Source organism: Myodes glareolus, chromosome 2, assembly GCF_982192425.1.
Source record: "Myodes glareolus chromosome 2, mMyoGla1.1, whole genome shotgun sequence".
NCBI lineage: Eukaryota > Metazoa > Chordata > Mammalia > Rodentia > Cricetidae > Myodes > Myodes glareolus.
Genome location: NC_142027.1, coordinates 97,251,841 through 97,270,732, shown reverse-complemented (window position 1 = coordinate 97,270,732; position 18,892 = coordinate 97,251,841). Strand labels below are relative to the sequence as shown.

General features: G+C 44.0%; 1 protein-coding gene across 3 annotated transcripts in view; it reads left to right on the top strand.

Annotated features, from left to right (window-relative positions):
• Positions 1–18,892, top strand: part of Dgcr2 (DiGeorge syndrome critical region gene 2) — a 64,257-nt gene that overhangs the window by 13,293 nt on the left and 32,072 nt on the right. For all 3 annotated transcript variants that reach the window (XM_087903262.1, XM_048452333.3, XM_087903261.1), the window contains exon 2: positions 14,547–14,669. In XM_087903262.1, the coding sequence (XP_087759388.1) occupies positions 14,547–14,669 (123 nt within the window). The remainder of the gene's footprint in view (positions 1–14,546; positions 14,670–18,892) is intronic.

The following is an 18,892-nucleotide window of genomic DNA, read 5'->3' as shown; positions in this document are numbered from 1 at the left end:
TCTCCTATTTATTCTCTCTACCCACCAGCCCTACCTGTCCCCCTCCTGCCTAGCTATTGTTCAGCTCTTAGACCAATCAGGTGCCTAGGCAGGCAAAGTGAAACAAATGCAACACATCTTTACATAGTTAAACAAATGCAGCATAAACAAATGTAACACAACTTTACACAGTTAAACAAATGTAACACATCTTTAAATAATTAAACAAATGCAGCCTAAACAAATGTAACACACCTTTACACAGTTAAACAAATGTAGCACATCTTTAAATAATTAAACAAATGTAACCCACAACAGCAAATATATATTCCGCAACAAATATTCCGCAAATATTCCACAACAGCAAAGTTCATTCAGTTTTTTTTAAATTTTATCTTTAGTGTGTGTGTGTGTGTGTGTGTGTGTGTGTGTGTGTGTGTTTGTGTGTGTGTGTACACTCGTGCACTCACAACTGTTTGGAGTGTGAATTAGTTTTCACCTTCCACTGTTAGCCTTAGGAATTGAACTCAGGTCCTCCACCTTAGTACAAAGTACCTTTACCCACTGAATTACTTTACCAGTCCTAAGGTTAAGTTTTCTTGAGATAGTCCCATGTAGCCTCAAACTCAACTATGTAGCCGTGGTGGTTTAAATGAGAATGGCTCCCATTGGCTCATATTATGGCCTTGTTGAAGGAGGTGTGTCACTGGGGGGTAAGCTTTGAAGGTTTCAAAAGTCTGTGCTACTGCCTCCTGTGTTGTCTCAAAATGTAAACTCTCAGCTACGCTCCAGCATTATGCCTGCCTGCCTGCCTGCCTGCCTGCCACCAAAGCTTCTCACAGCGATGGGCAAGAGTAACTCAAACTGTAATCCTCCAGTAAACTGTTCTGTAAATTGAGTTGGCTGTGGTGTCTCTTCATAGCAATAGCAAAGTCACTAAGATACCTGACCATGGCCCAGCAGGGGGCCATGCTCTGCAAAAGCCTAGACTCCAACTCCCTGCTGCTTATGGGACCTTCTCAGAGAGTTTGCCTCTTCAGGATCATTGCTAGCAACAGAACACTTGGAGCTTCAGTAAAAAGTACTGCTTGAATGGGTTGTTCTTGGGGCTCAGAACTGCTAGGAATGGTCACCTCCATGGTCTCAGAACAAGGAATGGGGCCTAACAAGATATTGTCATCATCATGAAGTGTGGAGCAGAGGCCTGTCTTATGAGGGGTTTCTGGTGCTTCTTTCTATACTAATCTCCACATACACCATTCCAAGAAGCTATCGGGGCCAGATGGCTGCACATGGCCGTGACTAGAAGAGAGCTATGTGCTACAGGGTTAGAGCCTCAGGGACTGCCAAACCAGGCCCAAGAAGACGGTGGGGTTCTTGGGGGAAGGCGGCACAAATGGTGTAACACTGGAAGATGACGGGGAGTTCTGTACACCATCACAAAGGTCTGGTTGTGGTTGCCTCACTTCCTAGCGCTCCCTCCCCTGGCTGCTGCATGTGTTGGGCAAGCACTGTGATACATTCCCCCTTTGTTGGCAGCTACGGCCCTTCCCGAAGCCAGACTGTATCCTATGAAAACACCTAGGCTTGGTCCCTCTGCCCTGAACACGGACTGGCACTCCTTTAGTGTACCTCTTCCTACTGATTGGTTCTTGTCAGGGCTGTACTGCTGACTGTAGGACTGCCCCCAGGCTGTGTCTGGTGGCTCAGGTGCTTGACCTGTCGGAATCCTTGTTCCGGCCCTTCACTCTTACCTGAAAATAGGATCTGTTTTTGTTTGTTTGTTTGTTTATTTTTTATTTTGGTTATCTATGTTGTTGACAGTGGTTTGTGTCTCCTTGATGGTGTCTATAGGAAAAACTGCTGGCCTAGGTTCCACAGTGCTGGGTGCAACCCTATGTACATAGGAGCCGACCTCCCAGAATAGTGTGGCCAAGTGGACAAGAAGCCCAGCCAGTCATCCTTTTAGATCCTTTCTGCCCTGCGACTGGTTTGGAGTATGGGTCCTGGGAAAAAAAAAGACCTTTTCTAGAACCTTCTTCGTGTACAGATTGAGTCTTTGGAAGTCTAGGCTGCAACTGCTAACTGTCTAAAGCAGAGTGTTGGATGAAGTGACAGACCTGCCGAGAGCACTCAGACTTCCAGCTCGTGAGGCACAAATTGTGCATGGCTACTTCTCCAGATTCCTCGTAGTCTCAGACTGCTCAGGGGAACAGTGGAAGGAGGTAACCTCAGCATTTCTTTGCTGGAAATTTTTTTTGGGGGGGTGATGTGAATGACATGTACTTTTGTTAGTGCTCTGTCTTTTGCCCTTTATGGGTAAATGCTGAGGAGAAATAAATTCCAAACAATTTAGAAAACATACTGATTTCTTATAGCCATTTCAGATGGCTTAGTTTACACAACTTAAAGTGAGCTCAAGCCTTGCTGACCAAGAAGTTGATTCTAGAGAAAGAATCTTACTGTTAAGACTTAGAAATCCTTACAGATGCACAATGCATTAGCAGCCATTCTCCCAATCCCCAGGGACCACTACAACATCTGTGACCCTGTCACAGATAAGGAAAATTATGCACTTCATAATTCTGCTATGGTTTTGTCTGTCTCTCATCTTCTTACCACATAGACATATTAGTGTTTCCAGAGCCTACATGCCATATGTTGTCACTCTTGAAGCTGATGAGATGAATGCTGGATGTCTCTCTTCTCAAAGGTGTCACATACAATTTACTGTTTTAAGCATTTTCACTTTTGGTGTGTTGAGGATTAAACTTAGGGAGCATTGTACATTCTGGGAAATACTCTGCTCTGAGCAACGTTCCCAGGCTTTAACTATGTTTTGTTTTGCATGTGTGTGTATGCGTCTCAATGTGTGCAGTTTGTGCGAGTATGGACATGCATGTGGAGGTCAGAGAACCATCTTGTTTGAGACAGTCTCTTTGTTATATGTGCTTACGTGAGGTGGGCTTGCCTGTTTGCTCCCAGGATTCTCATGTCTCTGCCTCCCACTTCGCTGTAGGAGCACTAGGATTTCAGAAGCACCATACTACATGCAACTTTTTAAAAAAAATATTTATTATGTATACAATATTCTGTCTGCATGTATGCCTGCAGGCCAGAAGAGGGCATCAGACCTCATTACAGATGGTTGTGAGCCACCATGTGGTTGCTGGGAATTGAACTCAGGACCTTTGGAAGAGCAGGCAATGCTCTTAACTGCTGAGCCATCTCTCCAGCCCCTACATGCAGCTTTTATATGAGTTCTAGGGATTCGAACTCAGGTCCTCCATGCTTTTAGAGTTAGCACTTTACACACTAAGCCATCTCTCCAGCCCCTTAACTCTTTTAAGCATGTGATTGAGTGGCATAAAGTACATTCAAATTTGTGTATAACTGTCACTTCTGCACATTCCTGGAACTCTTTATCATACCAGATAGAAACTGCACCAGTTAAATAATAGCTTCTCCTTTCCCCTTAGTTCCCGGCAGTCACTAACCAACTCTGTCTCTATGGATTTGTCTATTCTGAACATTTTATGTAAGATGAATTATGCTGAATCTGTTCTTTTGTGATTGCTTCTTTGACGTAGCATATTTTCAGATTCATCCACATTGTAGCACATGTAAGTTATTATTACCAAATAATATATACCACATTTTTATCTATCCTCCAGCTGTTATAAATAGGTGCTGATGTGCACATTGGTGTACAACTACCTGTTATAGTCTCTGCTCTCAGCCCTCCTGAATATATGTCTGTGAATGAAATTGCTGGTTGATACGCTAACTCTGTGTTTCCCCAGATGCTGAGTCATCACACACCGCTGCAGTCCTGCTCTAAGGCTCCATCCTCCACACCCTTAAGAAATAGCTGTTCTCGTGGATGTGAGGTGCTATCTCACTATGGCTTTGACTTGTGTTTCTCTGATGCCTGTAGTGTTGCTGAGCATTTTTTCATGTATTAATTGATCATTTGTATTTCTTTAGAGAAATATCTACATGATTTTTTTAGTTTTGAATTGAGCAGCTGTATTTTTACATTGTAGGAATTCTTTATATATTCTGAATATTAATACCACATACTGAATTTAATATATTTTATTTCATTCAGTGGGTTATTTTTCTAGTCCTTGACAATCCTGAGATCCATAAACATTTTTTTCATGAAGTCACCATTGTGTTTTTTCTTTTGCTGATTTTGCTGTTGGTTTGCATCAAGGAAATGGTTTCCAAGGCTGACATCAGGGAGTATCCCCTTTTTTCTAGGTGTTCTATAGTTTTAGCTCTTACAGCAGAAGTCTTTGATGGACTTTGAGTTAGTTTTTATATTTGTGTTAAATGAAGCCCAGCTTTCTTTTCGGTTGACTGTATAGTCATCCTTCAACACTGGTTGCTGAAGAGACTGGAGAATAAAGTAGTGATCCTCTTTGTGTCACACTGACGAAATACCCAAGAAAATCAATGGAAAGGAAAAAGATTAATTTCAGTTAAAGGGGGTGTGGTGGTTTGAATGAGAACTGCCCCCATCATGAACTCATATATTTGAATGCTCCGTCTCTAGTTGGTGGACCTGTTAGGAAAGGATTAGGGAATGTGGCCTTGGCAGAGGTGTTTCACTGGGGGTAGGGTAGCCTTTGAGGTTTCAAAAGCACAGGCCATTCCCAATTAGTGCTCTCTCTGTTTCACGGTTATGGATCAGTATGCAAGCTTTCAGCTACTGCTCCCCAGCATGGTCATGGACTCTAACCTTCTGAAACTGTAAGCCCCAACAGTGCTTTCTTCCATATATTGCCTTGCTCATGGTGTCTCTTCACACCAACAGAAAGAAAGGTAAATAAAGAAGTGGGAAAGGCTCAGGTTTTAGAGGCTCCAGTGTAAGATCTGGTGGCTCTGCTACTTTGAATTAGAGGCAAGGCAAAATATGCAGGCACATGTGGTAATATGTGGTAAAGGAAGACATTCGCCTTGCGGGGCAGGAAGCAGAGAGACAGGAAGGAGATGTGGAGAAAAGATGTCCTTCCCAGTGAATTGTTTATTCCAACTAGCCCTGCCTAATAACCCACTCAGAGGTGAACTCATCAGTGGATTAGCCAGTCATGAGGTCAGAAACCTTATGATTTAATACTCAGCCCTATCAGCCTCTAACACATGTTCTTTTCAGGGACACACATAGCCACATACAACAGATGTACATCTATAAGTGGAATTGCTGGATTATATTGAAAATCCGTTTAGTATTTTGGGCTCTTGTGGAGCTTTTTTTCTGCTTTAATAAACAACAGAAAATATAGATATAACCCACATAGCAAAACATTTTTTAAATCCTCAGTAATTTTAGCACATAAAGAGACCTTGGGTTAAAATGTGTTAAGGGTGGCTGGGCGGGGTGGTGCACACCTTTAATCCCAGCGTTTGGGAGGCAGAGGCAGGCGGATCTCTGTGAGTTCGAGGCCAGCCTGGTCTACAGAGTGAGTTCCAGAACAGCTAGCTAGGGATGTTGGATAGAGAAACACTGTCTCAAAAATAAATAAATACATACGTTAAGGGTGTGGGATAATGCTTGGGGACTGCTGCCACACTGGGACTTCTTGTTTTGGTACTGAGGCCACACACGTGTGTCATGACAACAGTAGAATGACAGCAATATTATCCTTGACTAGGAAGAGCTGAGCTGCCTCAGTCATGCCCAGCAAGGAGTTAGTCATAGGGCCTGGATACCAGGATGTTGGCAAACCCAAATGCAAAGCAGGGTGGCTCTTTTAGCAACTTCCTCTAAGGCGGAAATTGATACTAGTTTCCCTTTGGAAGGACCGAAAGGATTTTCCGAAAGAAGTGAGAGGAAATGTTGATGTGCAGCTAACATATAGCTAGACCTGACAGAATCCCCATCCCACACACTGCAGATGATGCAGACTGTGGAAGTGCCGGAGTGCACCTGCATGGTTCACGGCCCACCCTCCTGCCTGAGAACAGACACTCCAGACACAGTTGGAAGGTAGAATTCGAGGCATTGAGGAGGAGCTCATGTGTTGCTCTGGGGCAGCGGAGGAAGATTGATACTTGGGCATTCACTGAATGCTTGTAGGAACATGGTTGCTCAGGTACTTGGAGTTAATGCAAGAGGTGGGAATGTGTTCAGTCTGAGAACAGCTTGAATGAGACAAGTGCACATGCCTGTTCACTGAAAGAAAGGCTAAACTAAGAGACCCAGCAGACCCTGCTGGGAAGGTGAGGGAAGGCTTCCAAGAAGAGGATGTGTCTTACAACCTGAGATCCAAATGCTCAGAGGCCAGTTGTATTCTGAATGAGGAAAGACAAACCGCTCTGCCCAAAGCCATCTGCTCATCATGCCCTCATTCCCCTCTCCCTCCCCCTTCTTTTTAAGAAAGTTTAAAGGACCAGTTTTTGCCAAATCTGTCTGCTTGCAAAGAATAACTAGGAAAAAGAGGCCCTTTTCTCAGACCTGAGGAAGGAAGCATGGGTGCTCAGGGAACTGGGGTGTTAAGGGTCCCTACCTATCCCTGGTTTTTTACCCTGTCTCAGATACACACACAACATGAACTCCCAGTATCTTAGGGTCTCTGAGTCACCTGTCCTGTGACAGATGACTTGACCAGTCTTTATAGGCAGTTCTCGACTGGAGAGGCTGTTGGAACTTTAGGGTGCTTTGCTAGAGGAGCTCACACACAGAAGTTTACACATGCCCCACTCCCACTGAGCAGTAAATAAAGCTGGGTATGTGGGAATAAGGGGCTGTTTGCCAGAGCAGGCATGCTGACCTCAAAATGTTTGCTTTTGAAGAAAATAGTAGGGATGTTGGGAAAACAAACCTCTCTGGATGATCATTTCCCAAAGGACTTTGAGGCCGCACATTGAAGCTTTTCTAGGTATGGTGACGTTTTTGTGTTTGAGAGAAGGTTTCCTCTTTGTAGCCCTGGCTGTTGAAACTCTTTCTGTAGACCAGACTGACCTCGAACTCAGAGATCCTGGCTGCCTCTGCTTCCCAAGTGCTTGGATTAAAGGTGTGCACCACTACGGCCTGGTTGCGTGGTGACATTTTTAAAAAAAGAAGCTATGAGTGTACTCCAAACTGCATAGTGGCTTTTTTTTATAGAGTAGATAGTGTTAAAAATGTTCTTTGTTAATTTGTCTTACGTTTTCTCATTATAGTTTAGAAATTAGTTTTTAACCAAACTGGAAGACCGAGAATGGTTTGGGAAGAATGATGTATTACAGGCACTAAACTTGATGCTTAGGGATGCAGACTTGAGGCCAGAAGAGACCATCCCCATTATTAATTCCTCATCAGATAAATAGTCTTTAGTAGTGAGTCAGCCTTGGGACTGTAATTATAAAGCCTGATTCCTGCTCTGGATTTGTGGTAGTAACTGAGCCACGCCTAGCTGATCCAGGTGAGGAAGCAGACCATAGAGGAAGTGATTAATCTTGACTGACCTCACTGGAGAGCTGATTACATAAACTGAAATCTGTTTCAGATGTTGTGGTACAGCTACCATATAGTAAAATACACATATTTAAAATGTAAGAGTTGAGAAGTTGTCCTCCCCGTGGTCTGATAATTTATTTGTTACTCTTCCGTTGTTATTTTCTTTACCTCTGGACATACTGGGACTCACTGTGTAGACCAAGCTGAACTGACAGAAATTTGCTTGCTTCTGCCTCCGAGGTGCTGGGGTTAAAGGCATGTTCTACCACTACTGACTTGTTACTCCTAAAGACTTACCTTTCACTGGGCACAGACTTAGAAGTAAATCACCACCTGGAAAGATGGCTCAGTGCTTAAGAACATATACTGTTCTTGCAAAGGACCTGAGTTCAATTCCCAGCACCAACATCAGGCAACTTAAAATTACCTATAATGCCAGTTCCAGGAGATCTGATGCCTCTGGTCTTCAGGGTTATTTAGATCACATTTACATACCCATAAACAGACATACACAGAATTAGAAATAAAGTAAATCCTCAACAAAAGGAATAGAAGCTCTTAGGGAGGACAGCCTGTCTCTTGGCAGTCTGCATTTCCCCTTGGCTTCCTTCATTTTCTTAGCCAAAAATTTTAGCAATTCTTCAGCCTTCTTTTTTTTTTTTTTTAGTGCTTTGTTTCTTCAGAGCAACATGTTTGTGTTGCAGGACTTGTGGAATAACAAGACGCTGAATATTGGTCCTGGGCTTTTGGTCCTGGGCTCCTCACCATCTTTGATTAAGGGCTTCCCGACAAAATTGGAGGAGGCCATGCTCTTTACAGAGATGGAAAGGCTTTCGGAATCTGCTAGCTTTTTTGGGTCCTAGTCACTGAGGCACAGCAGTATGGCAGTTTAGGTATCTCCTCTCCTTTTTCTAAACAGAACCAAGTTGAGAACACTCAGATTGGCATCCACAATGCCTTACTCAACAGCAGGTGCACTCTGCTGTGGGTCAGTACGTCTTGCTTCATGGGAAAGGTGTTCTTCTCACCGCTGATTGGGATTGGAACCAGCAGCTACTTCTGTGGCCACATGCATCTCACAGAAAGTATAAAACTTAAGTTTGTTGTCTGTTTGACAGCCAGTTGCTGGAACTGGAAAGAAGATAATTCAGCTTCATCTCAGCACAGCTAAGACCCCACCCAAAAAAAAAAAAAAAGAAGAAGAAGAAAAAGAAGTTGTTTTGATGTGTGTGGTATATCTATTATGTCCACATTTTGTGTGTGGGTACATTTGCTCATGTGGGTGCATGTGGAGGGAGACCAGAGCCAATGTTGGAATGTCTTCCTGAATCAATTCTCCACCTGCTTTTTGCAGACAGGATTTCTTGCTGAACCTGGCTGAATCTTGCTGTTTTTACTAGACTGCCTGGCCAGTAAGCTCCTATGACCTTCCTCTCCCACCACAGCCAAGATAGCAAGCGTACTGTTATCACCACAGATGTTCTCCTGGGCCTTTGGTAGTCTCCCCCATCGCCCTCATTCCTGACCTGCTTTCTGTTGTTGCAGATTGAATGTGTGTTTTTAAGAAATTCAGGAACTATCTTGAGTACATAGTAGTTGCTTTCACTTGGCATAATTGAAACTCTTCTGGATTTTAAAAGTTTTATAATTAGCTGGGTGGTGGTGGCTCATGCCTTTAATCTGTCTACAACAGTTAGTTCCAGGACAGGCACCAAAGATACACAGAGAGATTCTGTTTCAAAAACCAAAAAAAAAATGTAATTATTTATGTTTATGTGTCTTTATGAATCATTATCCCTGGAATTAAAGTTACAGACAGTTGTGAACTCTTGATGGGTAGGTACTGGAAACCATATCAGGTCCTCTAAAAGAGCAGCAAGCACCCTTAGCCATCTTTCCAGCACCCATTCACAACCCCAGTCTTTTCATTCTCTTCAGAGTTCCATCTGGGCACGGTAGCACGTTCTTTTTTAAATAAAGAGTGTGTATGGCTTTTTTTGTTTTCATGTATGTCAGTGTGCCACATGCTTACCTGGGGCAAAAAGAGGATGTCAAAATTGCCCTGGGAGCTGGGCAGTGGTGGCGCCTGCCTTTAATCCCTGCACTTGAGAGACAGAGGCAGGTGGATTCCTGTGAGTTTGAGGCTAGTCTAGTCTACAAGAGCTAGTTCCAGGACAGGCACCAAAGCTACAGAGAAACCCTGTCTTGAAAAACAAACAAACAAACAAAAACAAACCAACAAACAAAAAAATTACCCTGGGATTGGAGTTACAGACAGTTGTGAGCCACCATGTGGGTGCTGGTTATCAAGCCTACATCCTCTGAAAGAGCAGCCAGTGCTCTTAACCTGGAACACTCTCTAGTCCCTAAACATTTATTTTGTTTGTATATACGTGTGTGTGTGTCTGTCTGTCTGTCTGTCTGTCTGTCTGTGTCTATGTGTCCGTATGTGTAGCTGTGGGTATGTGGATGTGCCCCTGGAGGCCACCAAAGGTCATGAGATCCCTTGGCTGTGTGTGTCTGTGTGTGTATGTATGTCTGTGTCTATGTTTAGCTGTGGGTGTGCCGCTGGGGGCCAGCAAGGGTTATGAAATCCCTTGCCTGTGTGTGTCTGTGTCTGTGTGTACCTGTGGATGTGCCCCTGGAGGCCAGCAAGGGTCATGAGATTCCTTGGAGCTGGAGTTCCAGATATTTTTGAGCTTCCTGATGTGAGTGCTGGGCACTGAACTCTTTCCTCTGATAGAGTAGTAAACACTCTTAGCTGCTGAGCCCTATCATCAGCTCCTGACACACACTTTTAATCCCAGCAATTGAGACAGAAGCAGATGTAGACAGATCTCTGTGAGTTCAAGCCCAAACTGCTCTGCATAGCAAGTTCTAGGCTAGCCACAGCTACGAAGTGAGACCCTGTCACAAAAAAAGAGTTACAAAATTTAATGAAGTCCAGCTTATCTGCTTTCTATTTTGTGACTCAGCATAGTTCATCACAATCTGCCTGAACCAAAGTTACAAACTTTTTCCATGGTTTCTGCTCAAATTTTGATAATTTGGAGCTTTGCATTTATATCTAGGCCTTCGATGTATTTTTGAGTTACTTTTTCTTACTGGTACAAGAAGCAGAGCACAGAGCTTTCTTAGTGGGAGCCAGTCATCCCATGTCCAGTTGTTGAAATAGCCTTCAACTCACAAACATCCGCCTGCCTCTGCCTCCCAAGAGACAGATTAAAGGCGTGCTTCCATGGGGCTCTGTGATAACCTCTTGATACCTACGCTAGCTACCCTGTCTTGGTGTTCCTGCCATGCTGGATTGTTGGTGGTTCTTTTCTGCTAGTTTCTGGAATGTTTTTGCTGCTCTAAATTCTTTGCATTTCCACAAATTTTAGAGTCAATTTGACAGTATCTACGGTCAAGTCTGGTGGAATATTGTTGGTAGCATTGAATTTGGGTAAACTGAGATCTTAATCATTTGAATCTTCTAATCCATGAATACTGTACATTTTCCATAGGTTTAGATCTTTTAAATATATCTTTCAGCAATATTTTTCTGTTTTCACCAATAGGATTTAAATGTCTTATTAGATTTATCGCTTTTTTCTTTTGCCATTTTTTTCAGTTTATTATTATTTATTGAGACAGTTTTACCATGTAGCTAAGGCTGATTGTGAGTTCAGTACTGTCTCAGCCTCCAAAGTTCTAGAATTACAGGCATGTACCACCATGTCCAACTTATATTTGTTTTGTAATGCTGTTGTTTTTGGTGACTTTCTGAACTCCGAATTTCTGGAAGAGTAGACTTTTTTTGAAACAGGGTTTCTATGTGTAACAGCTCTGGCTGTCCTGAAACTCGCTCTGTAGATCAGGCTGGCCTCGAACCCACAGAGATCCGCCTCCCTCTGCCTCCCAAGTGCTGGGATTAAAGATGTGTACCATCACCGCTCCCTTCCCCCCTTTAAGATTTAGTTTTATAGTGGTGGACTTTAATCTCCGCTAAGGAGGCAGAGGAAGGAAGATCTCTCTGAATTCGAGGCCAGCCTGGTCTACAGAGCGAGTTCCAGGACAGCCACAGCTGTTGCACATAGAAACCCCGTTTCAAAAAACCAGAAAGAAACAAATTTTTAGTTTTGTGTTTACTTAAATGTGTATGTGTGCCGTTTAGGTATGTGTGCCCTCAGGGGCCAGAACAGGGTACCATATTCCTAGCAGCTGGTGTCACAGAGTTTTGAGTCACCTCAGCGTGGATACTGTAAACCAAATGTGAGTCCTGTAAAAGAGGAAAACATACTTTGTTCTGTCTCCCCAGCCCTGAGACTAGTTCTTCTTTAAAGTTAGTGGACTTTTCTAATGAAAACACTTGAGCCTGAACTTGCCCTAGTGTAAAGCAGGAATGCTAACATTTTGACATTGTGGTCTGCTGATGTGCTGAGCTGTGTTCACAGTTGTCCTGGGATGCATGTGGTCTGTGGGCCTCAGTTGAATATACCTGGTTTTTTGTTTCTTTTGAGGTGCTGAGGGTCAAACTGAAAATCTCCTAAGTCCTAGGGAAATATTCCAACACTCAGCCCCATGAGTGATACCCTAGCCCTGTATAAAGGGTTTTGCTAAATGCTGAAGTTTTTTTTCAGCTGTAAGTTTTTTATTTCCTTGTGCAGGAGACTGGGCTTCCCTTCCTCACATCTCTTTACTATGGGCTGCTTTTGCTGAGGCAAGCAACAGAAAGATGCTCACTGGGTGCAAGACCTGATTCCAGTTCCCAGAAGTGTGGCTAATTAAACTGTTGGTTTTAATATGAAAAAATATTTGTATTATTTTCCTAATAGCATGTAGTAAATATGCCAGGTTGCATTTTCTAAGTTGACAAATGAAACACAGGGCAACGTATCCTTCATGCTCTGCAGACTCAGGACATCTAGGACACTATGAGGGTCCTGGCACAGCTTAATAGTGAGGGATCCTCTGCTGCATTGTTCTGGTCCATGTTCAAGGACTTCTCTTTTTTCTTCAAATTTGGGTTTTGGCACTTGTTCTTATGTTTGTTTATTTTTTTTTCATTATGCAAAGGATTTGGTTGAGAGATAGGTTTTGTGTGTCTGTGTGAACTGTCACAGAAGGTGGGACACGCCGTCCTGTTGTCAGATGTCAGAGCGTGCTCTGCTCTGCAGTTGCAGTCTTCCGGAAGGAAAGGGTGTGTAGACTTAGGACAGATGAAAGATAACACCACACTTTGGACTGGAATATCTGCTTCCAGATAGTTGTGTTTGCTCGCAGCCTTTTCACTGCTGCTACAGTGGTGAATCACAATTCTCACCAAATGATATGGGAAAAGATACTGGGAAGAAAGCCTGCCTGTAAAATAAGCACACGGATTTTCATTGCTCTGTGCTGCATCTTGCCTCAATTCCTAAACTGTTGTTTGTAATTTACTTACTCTGTGATAGGAGCAGAAAATGGACATGAAAAACATGCTGCATTTAGCCATCTCCACTATATATACAGTGTATATCTGGATATAAAATTAGCTTATGGTAACATAGATCCTCCTTGACTTCTGATTGGAAATGTCCCAGTAAAGCTATGGTGACTTAAAAATACATAATTGGAAAGTACATTTAATATCCCAACCTGCCAAGCACCGTGATTCAGCAGCATGGTGTGCTAGAACGTTGTTTATCTATTGTTACATCATGACTGACTGGAAGCAGTACAGACTGCTATTGTTCAGTTTTGGGACCTGCCACATCCTGACTATCCAGGAGTAACTGACTCCAAATCAGATGTGCTTCCCGCTGAGTGTAAACCACCTAGTCTGCCATAATGTAAACTGGGAAGCATTTATTCATAGTTGGGGTTTTTCATAACATTTTTGTTATCTTATGTGCATGAATGTTTTGCCTGCATGCATGTTTTTATACCACATGTATGCTGGTGCCCATGGAGGCCAGAAGAGGGCACTGGATCCTCTCGAACTGGGGTTACAGATAATTTTAAGTGCTATGTGGGTGTCGGAAATCAAACCCAGGTCCTCTGCAAGAGCACTCACTGCTCTTAATTGCTGGGGAAGCAGAAACAGGCAACCCTGGGGCTTGCTGGCTAGCCAGCCTAGCACTAATCAGTCATCTCAGGCCAATGAGAAACTCTGTTTCCAAAAACAAAGTGGACAGTGCCTGAAGGAGGAACACACACATGAGGGTGGCCCTGGCATATGTGTGCGAACACACAGAGGGAGGGGAAGAGGAGAGAGAGAGAGAGAGCGTTATACATAAGCCATCAGGCTAGAGACAAAGCTAGCTCTCTAATTAGCTGTCTTTAAAGTGTAAAGTACTTGCCCTCCCTGTGCAAGACCTGAGCTCTGAACCCAGGTCAAAGACAGATGCCAGTTTGCTGGTGTGTGCCCAAAGGCTAACCCAGGCTGCACAGTGACAGTCTGTCTCTAAGTTTAAAAAAAAAAAAAAAAGGGATGGGGAGTAAAGTGAAAATCAACAAGAAGAGAAGAATTCAGCACTTGGCTGTAGTGTGCAAGTTTCTAACTTCTATTGAAACCTGTGTTTTGCTGCATTAGTTTATCTTGTCAGAAACCACTGTCACCGTTACCTTAGTCAAACACATCTTCTCGTTACTGCTTCTAGCTGTCTGCAGCATACCAGATAAGAGTCAGAAATCTATTAGCCTCGCTTCCTCCGAAGTCTGGATTTCCAAGTACTTGAATCTCCCATTTGTTCGCACAGTCATCTCAGTGTGCCTTCTTGTGAGCCCTTATTTTCCTGGAGTGTGGTTACTGTGATGTCACATGACTTACCAAAGCATCACCTTCCTAGTCCCATCTTCTTGGAAAAGTATTCCAGAGTCCCCTGGCTAAAGAGGGTGCTGTCCTTCACCTTGCATTGAAATACCATTTCAGTGTTCCTGGGAGGGAGGTGTGCTGTATGATCTGATGCAGAACTAACCACTCTCTACCCTCGACTTCGGGAACGTGTGTTCAGAGCCCCCTGAGGAAGCAGACTAGGGGTAGCCACGCAGCATCTGGACTACTTGTCCCAGGGCCACCTTGACGTGGATAGAGTTCTGTTCTATGTTTCTGCTTTGGTGCCACTTCCTCAACAGCCCCTTGCCCTTTTGTCCACAGAGCTTCGGTGCAACCCTGGGCAGTTTGCATGTCACAGTGGTGCCATCCAGTGCATACCCCTCCTCTGGCAATGTGACGGCTGGCCAACGTGTGAGGATGAGAGCGATGAGGCTGACTGTCCAGGTGAGTGTGTAGTTGACCTATCTCTGCCCTGGCATTCTGTGGGGAGGGAACGGAACCAGGCAATCTGTGTGGTCCGTACACATTGGAAAGGTAGTGTGAGCCAACCCCACTCTCAACCTTTTTAAAAAAAAAAAAATGTTGAACATTGGACATCTCTAGAACTCATGAGTTAACAGCACTGGGGTTGTGACCTGCAAACAGCCCTGGGCTCACATGACCTTGGGAGTGAGCCCTTTCTGAAGGGGTGTGTCGGCCTTCAGTGGCTATGGATGTAGGTGTCTATCAAGTCTTGTCTAGTGTGCTGCTAAGTATAAACTGTGAAGTAGCATTACCCTTCCTTCCCTTACCCAAGTATTCTTTAGTAACGTGGCACTTAGGGTTTTCTTGTGACCCGTTAAAAGTTCCTAAAGACTTATGGAAAGGCCACAATTTGTACATTTTTGTTTATCTGCTGATCTCTCCCTAAGCACCCTGATGAATATAAAGCTCCATGAATAATAGCATTCATTCTATCCACAGGTCTCAACTTGAGAATAGGTGGAAGGGCAGCACCCCATGCACATGTGTTCGTACCTGTGTGTCTTACACATTTACACCGACTCACGATCCTTCAGGCTTCTAACAAGGCCTGTCAGCAGAAGGCACATCATGTCATAGAAGTAATATGCTTTCTCAGTGAGACATTACTCCACACGCTGAGGCTAAGGAAAGTCTCCACCTAAGCACCTGGTCAACTGGTCTAATGCCCAAATAGCAGTCAACTCCCAACAGAAGGTTGCATTGGCTCATATGCACCTTAGGCTTATGCATTCCGTGTACACTGCGAGCCGTAAATCTCTTTTGGGTCATGACCCCAGGTTACACTTTGAACAGTTGAAACAGAGACAGGAGGCTGCAAGTCTGGCTTAGCCTAAGGTAGATAGATTTACACAGCAAAGATATTACATATTACCAGCATTATTTAAGTACACCAGTGTTGTTCTTTTTCAAATAATGGGTAACCCCTATCTGGCAGAGTTGTTTTTCCTGTAAGAGCACAGGGAGCTTTATGGCAGACTTGGACGTAGTGATGGTCATGACCCTGTTGTGGGAATCTTTCTTGTGTAAGCACTCTGATCCCAATGAGACTGGAAGAGAAGAGATGTCACTGGTGGAAGAAAGCCAGGTTAGGTCCTTAAAGGCTTTTAATATCTGGTCCAATTTGCGTTCTCAGTTTGTGCTCTTAAACCACAAGTTGGGGTAAACAAGCAAACAGCCTTATACAGCGGTATAGGTGGTAGCCAGCTGTTGAAGGGCAGCAGCCTATTGCGTTAGCTATACCTCCAGGTCCTTCTGTCCCAAGTAACAGGGGAAGTCTTGGCAGACAGGCTACAAGCAGTTTTTTAAATAAATCACTAAATGGATCAGTATCTAATAATTGACCCTTTCTAGTTTAACTCTCTACTGCCCCCTTCCCATAAAACTGTCCAGTTTTTATATCTTTAGTGTGGGAATTGACCTAATGGCTGGTCAACCCTGGTGAGTAAACATTTCCATCCTAGCATCCTAACTTTATCTTGTCTCTAACAGGCCTGGTTAGCACACTACTTTTCTTGGGGTATTTGGAGGCAGTGCTCCTTTAGATCAATTCCGCGGTGTGTCCTGAGCAATTGTAGTAGTAAGTCCCTTAGAACAGCAGTCCTATAATTTTATCAGTCATACTCCAACTCAAGAATCACAACCTTACCTTTAATCCCAGCACTCAGGATGCAGAGGTAGGTGGATCTCTGTGAGTTCAAAGCCAGCCTGGTCTACAGAGCTAGTTACAGGACAGCCAGGGCTACACAGAGAAATCCTATCTCGAAAAACCCCCCAAAAAAATCTTTTAATCCCAGTACCTAATAGAAACAGGCAGATCTCTACGTCTGAGGCCAGCCTGGTCTACATAGTTCCAGGTCAGCCATGGCTACATAGTGGCCTGGCACAGAGGAGACCTGCCTTTAAAAAAAAAAAAAAAAAAAAAAAAAAAAAAGAGGGAGGAAAAGGGGGAGAAAAGAGAAAAGAAAGAAATCATAACCTGATTCTGGCCTGGCATTGAGACCCTTTACTGTCTGGTTTAATTCTTCCTTGCCAAGCTTTTTTTGGTTTTGTTTTGTTTTATTTTAAAGATTTACTTATTATATACAGTGTACTTCCTGCATATGTGCCTGCAGGCTAGAAGAGGGCACCAGATCTCATTACAGACGGTTGTGAGTCACCATGTAGTTGTTGGGAATTGAAGTCAGGACCTCTGGAAGAGCAGTCAGTGCTCCCAACCTCTGAACCATCTCTTCAACCCCTTTTATTTATACCATTTTGTTTATTTGGTTTAGTTTGGTTTGGTTTTGGCTTTTTGAAATAAGGTTTCTCTGTGTAACAGCCGTAACTGTCCTGGAACTTGCTCTGTAGACCAGGCTGGTCTTGAATTCACAGAGGTCCATTTACCTCTACCACCCGAGTGCTGGGATTAAAGGTATGCACCACCACTCCCTTGCCAAACTTTTATGTCACTGTTGTTCATATGAGGTGATGTACTTTCTGTGTCCACCCTGTTAACTTCTTACTGCATGTATCCTGTGTTTCTTGGTGTTTTCTTGGAATTCTTTTGTTCTGTTCTTGCCTGAATCAATGTGCCTTCTTTAAGACTTGTCTCAAATGCCAGCTGCCATCATAAGAAGATACCTCTGTCCCTCTGATTGAAGTACCTGATCTTTTAGTGTGTCTAGAACTGTTAGTTAATGCTCACTGTTGAGGGGTGTGATGGCTCTTCTTGGTTGTCAGCTTTTCCATATCTGGAATGAACTATAATCCCGAAATGGAGGGCACACTTGTGATCTGGATCTTGAGGCAAGAAGCCAACACGCCTTTGATCTGGATCATGGGGTGGAAGGCACAGCTTTAATCTGGGCCACACCTTCTCCTGGAAACCTATATAAGGACAGTAGAAGAGGGAAGGGTTTGTCCTTCTTCGCCTGCTTGCCCTTGCCTTGTCAGCACATCCAGAAGGCCACTGAGACACCCATACTTGTGGGACTGAGCAGCTACTGAATTCCTGGACTTTGCACTCACAGCTAGCCATTGTCGGGCTGCAGCCTGTCAGTCATTCCAGTACATTCCCTGTCTATAGAGAGAGGGAGAGATTCATTCCGTAAGTTCTGGGACTCTAGAGAACCCTAACCAAATGCAAGGGGCCTGTTCTTCATTTCTTCTTCCAGAGCACAAGCCTCTCCTCTCCCTGCATGGACCCTAGCCTGAGGTAGAAAAGGTAGAAAAGCCTGGGCCATCAGGAAGGTGTCCGATAGGAAGTAATGTTTAAGCTCTGCACAGTTCTTTGATGGGGTTCCAAAGCAAGATGTATAATGGGCACAGTGCTGTGCATCTGTGGTCTCAGCTACTCAGAAGGATGAGACTGGAGAATTGCTTGAGTCCAGGAGTTGAGACAAGACTCGGCAGCAGAAAAGCATGTCATCTCTGACAGACAGATGGGCTGATGAGCCGTGCAGCACGTAGAACAGAAGGCCTTCATCATCATCCTGACCCTCCCTTCTGCCATTCCTTCACACATGTCTGCTGGAGGCATTTGCCTTTCCAGAGGTTTGAATGATGGCGGCCTGGTCATGGCCCTCTAAGGCCATCCTATATTTCTGACTTAGTCCTTGAGTCATAGCTGAAAGAGAGTGGGCTTCCCAGCACTTGGCATCAGATGTTAGTGAGGACCATGAGACCACAAGGGGAAGCCTCCCCAGGGCCATAGAGAATGAAGCCCCTAGAGTGGCCTTTTGGAAAACTTTGTGAAAAAGCAAATGGTTCTTGGTTTCCTTCAAATGAAACAAAGCTATTTGCTGCTCTGAAAGTGTCTTTTACTTTACTTTTAAAGTTGTGCAGAGTTTCGCTGCCATGGACTGTGCAAGTAGGTCTGGTTCCCTTTCAGACCACGTGGCCTGGCACAGAGGAGGCCTTAGCACAGCTTGCATGTTTATAAAGCCTGCGGGTTGCTGTGCTCTTTAGAAGTCCAATGCAGGGCAGACTGTTCCAGGCTCTTAGAGTCGCATGTGACTAGTAGGAATGGTGTGTGTGCAGAGACACTGGCGTCTGAAGGTTGAGAACTGAGCCACAGTAGACCTGCCTAACCTGTCCTTGTCTCTGTCTCTGCTTGTGGTGGGCTGCCAGTCACAGTCTGCATGGGAGCAGATTGATTCTTAGTT